Raw genomic sequence first — 5000 nt, 5'->3', positions numbered from 1 at the left:
CTCAATTGAGGTTTCCTCTGATCAGATGACTCTAGCTTGTATCAGGCTGACTTAAAACAAGCCAGCACAAAGACCTTAAGAGATTTTCACTCATACATCTGATAAATTGCTCTTTAAATTTAACACACTCATTGTATATATTTCAACAACTCTGTTATTCCTTTTTCAAGCATTAAAACATACACACTATTTGCTAAATGTACATAACTGTGTCAATTTGCCTATATACTTCCTGAAAAATGAAATATACTCAAGAACAACATTTGTTTTATAACAATAAATGCCATGCAAAATTATCAAATGATTGCTAATTTAAAACTCAATTAGCAAATAATATGCCGGATGATTAACTTTTTCATGGAAGTTTTTACTTCCTGATTCCGAAGGGTATAAATCACAGGATTCATCAGTGGAAATATAACTGTATGAAAGAAGGAAACCACTTTGTCAGCTGATAGGGCAGTGAATGGACGTGTATAAATAAAAATTGCAGGTCCAAACATAATAAATATAATGATAACGTGAGTGGTACATGTAGATATAGCTTTGTTTTTTCCTTCAGAAGCTGACCTGCGAACATGGCATAAAATAACTGCATAGGAAGTTAGAAGACCAAGAAAACAAAGGAGGGTAAGCAGGCCACTATTGAAGATCATAAGGAGCTCAACTGCAAAGGTGTCTGTACAGGCTAGCTTGATGACCTGTGGGACATCACAGAAGAAGTTATCTAGATGATTTGGACCACAGAAGGGCAAGCGGAGGATGAGAACAACCTGAATAATGGAGTGAATAAATCCTCCAAGCCAGAGAGCCAACAACATCACATAGCAGGCTCTAGGGCTCATAACAGTGGAATAATGTAAAGGCCTACAGATGGCAATGTAGCGGTCAAAGGCCATCACAACCAGAAGTAATCCTTCACCCCCTCCAAGGAAGTGCAAAAAAAATAGCTGAGTGATGCAGGCTTTGTAGGAGATTATCTTCTTCTCAGAGAAGAAGTCTACCAACATCCTGGGAGCCACAATGAAGGAGTAGGAGGCATCCAGGAAGGCCAAATTTCCCAAGAAGAAATAAAGAGGGGCAGTAAGTCCAGGGTCTGACCTGATGGTCAGGATGATCAGGATATTTCCAGGCAAGATAATGATGTAGAAAATTAAACTCAGAACAAAGACCAAGCGCTGAATGTCATGTGACTGGGTCAGTCCTATGAGGATGAATTCTGTGACAACTGTCCTGTTTTCTGTCTCCATCACCAGTCCCTACACAATATTAACAAATAAAGCAATTCTTTATGTCTCTTCTGACTAGATCATAGCTATTCTTCTAGAAGCATTGTTAGACACTGGTATATTCTCTCATCTCTTCATATCCAAAACCATGCCCTCTGTCCTCTAGTTCTTACATTTCATAACTGTAAACATCTTGTTGCAGCCACACCTTCCTGCCAGTGTTAATACAAACTTTCCACTTGTTTCTCACATGAAATAATAGATTTCATTGCTCTGGGTTTAATTTCCATTGCCCTGAAAGAGATTATGTTTCCCTAACAGAGAAAACAACTTGCTGTATCAAAAATTCTCATAACTATATTTTACAGGGGACTGGATGAGGATTGATATTAAGTTTATCATGTGTATATTTATTCATCAAAATGAGTAACCTGTATATTTGTTGATATTTTTAGAATCAAATTATGCCATAAGAGTGCTAGAAACCACTTATTTCTTGAGAACATTTCATTTTTCCCTACAGAAGATGTATTTTGTATCTAGGTGTAATTAGAGAACTGTTGTTTGATTCAAGAATGGCAAATAGATATTATACTGTCTATTTATCTTGCTATGAGCCTGTACTCCGTAGCAAAATTACTGTTATAAAAACCTCATTAATTTCATGACATGTATATTTTTATCTGATTTTATTTTAAGGCTTGTCATTTAATTGTATTGTTCATATATCATCATTGTATTGTGGATTGAATATGTGTATATGATTTCATATATTCTTATATGTGAATTTATATTTAGTAAATTTTTATATATGTATCTATTTATATGTACACACACCCATGTACATAGATTTCCTTATATTATTAATCTATTATAAAAGTACATTACATCACACACATAAACACACAAATTTTTACATATTTGTCTACTCATAAAATACATATAAAGATACATATACATTGAATCCTATGCAAAACAATAGCTCAAAATGTATATAATGGTTACACACACATGCATGCATTGAGAGACATATACTTTGAAGACAGGGAAGGAGGCACTAAAGGGACCCAGAGAGACATAGTAGTAGATGTATGTAAGGAATATGCTTTGTATAAATATGTAAAATGCACAACGTATTCAAAATTCTAAGAAGTAATACGTGATGAAGATTGCATTTCCTTATTTTCAGAGTGAAATTCTTGGATTTGATAACTCTACAAATCTCAGATTACAAAATCAAAATGACATTGGCTTATCTTCGACCTGATCCCAAAACCTGAGATTAGTGTTTGTCAGCATTTCTTGTAAAAATAAAACTAGTATTTTATAAAACCAGGATCCTAAGAAATATTTTCTTTTTAATTCTCATCATACCATTTTTGTATTTATTGTTGGCTCTATTCTCTCACTTGTTTCATCTGCTATATAAAATGTGTGGCTAAAAAATCAAAATGATATATATTTAGTAAACACAATTCATTCCTAATGTGAATATTCTAAATATCAGAAGAAAGAACTATATTATTGAGAATCCACTATAATTCAGCATCCACAAATTGATTTATGTCTGCTTTATGTCTTTGAACCCAAGACAGTAAGGGTAACACCTGAATAATTATATCAGTTATATCTGTTTACATTTATTTTTTATTTTTGTAAATTTGAAGAACAATAGGAACATTTACCTAGTAGCACACCATACTCTCACACAGCAAACATCACTTCTTGGAAGGAAATTGACAATACTGGATTGTTCCAACTTTTTAATTTCTTTTTTAGCAGAGATCCCTGCTAAAATATGAGATTCACAGCTAATTTGTGATGCAATGGAGAATTGGCCTTGGGGATTTAAAGTCTAACAAAGCTATAGAGAGTTTTAGTGAAAACTGTCAAAATGCCAACAGGTTATTATTAAAAAAATAAACTAGACATAAGATAAAACTAATATATGAAACACTATGAATGTTAATGTATTGGAAATTCATGTCACTTTTATTTAGAAAATTACCCTGTATTACAATGTGTTGTTTTCCTTATTTCCTTAAATCTTTACTAATGCCCAACTAGTTTTCTACTCCATGGAAGATGGAAAAATATGTGAGCTTACAAAGGCAAGTTTAGAAATAATCTGAGGTTAATTTATACTAACTCTGAGGGATGTGATGTCTATTTTCCCACATATGACTGATGAGAATATATTAGTATGACATATAAGAATATCCTAATATATAAGAGGCCAAAGAAAGATGGAAAATTATTTAAGATGAGTTAGAAGCTATGTTGACTAAAGAGATATTATCATTAAGTACAATGTCACTGTCCTATATTTGCTTTAAAGGTTTATCGTTTGTCTAGAGTTAGAGTTAACTGAGTTTACCAAATCTGGAACTCATTAATAGCTTTTCAGAACATCTAATTTATAATTTTCTAATATTTCTAATATAAATCAATTTGTTTCATTCAGATAAAAGAATTTGTATAAAAATATAGATGTGCTCAAACAGGATTTTTTGAAAGATTGAAAAATATTTTCTCTAGCCAGGCATGGTGGTGCACGCCTTTAATCCCAGCACTTGGGAGGCAGAGGCAGGCGGATTTCTGAGTTTGAGATCTACGTGGTCTACAAAGTGAGTTCCAGGACAGCCAGGGCTACACAGAGAAACCCTGTCTCAAAAAATTAAAAAAAAAATAAAAACATTTAAATTTTTGATTAATTTTATCCAAACTCTACTGAAAAAAAAATGACAGAGAGATTATGAAGAAATTGAAAACACTGAAATCTTTTAAACATGAAATTTATTTTCAATTAATATAGGGCACATGAAATCAAGATTAATGAAAGGAAATAATATACAAATTTTTAATTTTATTAAATAATGAATACCATCATTTTACTACATAAAAACACACTGCACTATTAAATAACATTAACACATTTTTCAAATATTTAACTATAAAAGAGTTTTTATAATTTGAGAAACATGAAAAAAATGAAGGAAACATGCACTTATATGAAGTGTGAGTATAGTTGAAGATAAGTATCTTCCATCATTTTTTAACTCCATAAATATGTGTTTTCAGATGAAGTTGGTATGTATTTATATGGGAAATGTGAATCTAAAACTTCATCATCTTGAGTTTTATAGTAAAGCAGGAGCTAAGACACACCATGGCAGTCTTTTCACTCTAGTCAGAATGCAATCTTTTGTGTGATAGCGTTTTTATTTGTCTAGTAGATAAAATTTTCTGTTTTTCTTTATCCTTCTAGGAAGAATCTGTCACTAATTTTGAATGGATTATTAGTTATCAATTTGAAAAGTCTTTAAAACACTAAATGCTTTCCTTTAATAGAGATAGTATATTGATTTTGGTTTTTTATATTATGTTAAATATGATTAAGAAGAAAATGAATGTTTTCTAAAAGAAATTTTAGAAGGTAGCCAAAGATAAAGTTAATTATGATAATTTAACGTCATGTTAGTGGTTTATCTAGCAGACCAAATTTTATAAGCGTATTTCAACATTTATCCATTAAAATAAATCCCATTATCATTTGGCCATGCACTAGGAATGCCCTATCTAGTGTTAAAACAATACGTATTGAAAATCAAAGTCTATATTCAACAGGCAACATAACAAAACAAATATAATCATATGTTTTAAATGACTCCCTTAGTAAAAAGAAAATAAAGCCCTGTTTATTCTAGGCCAGTTTTGCTGTAAATACTACTAAAAGTAAAGTCACACTCTATAAAACCTTAGTTTATGCTG

At 31.5% G+C, this 5000-nt stretch overlaps 1 protein-coding gene across 1 annotated transcript; it reads right to left on the bottom strand.

Moving 5' to 3' along the window:
* Positions 1–323: 323 nt before the first annotated feature.
* Positions 324–1250, bottom strand: LOC110309860 (olfactory receptor 4N4C). The gene has a single exon (XM_021182593.2). It carries the CDS (start codon positions 1248–1250, stop codon positions 324–326), a length of 927 nt encoding a protein of 308 aa, XP_021038252.1.
* Between the last annotated feature and the right edge of the window lie 3750 nt (positions 1251–5000).

The sequence above is a fragment of the Mus caroli genome, unplaced genomic scaffold (assembly GCF_978045245.1).
Source record: "Mus caroli unplaced genomic scaffold, Mus_caroli_1 scaffold_12, whole genome shotgun sequence".
NCBI lineage: Eukaryota > Metazoa > Chordata > Mammalia > Rodentia > Muridae > Mus > Mus caroli.
Note: the sequence above shows the minus strand (reverse complement) of the source record. Positions and strands in the feature narration are given on the sequence as shown.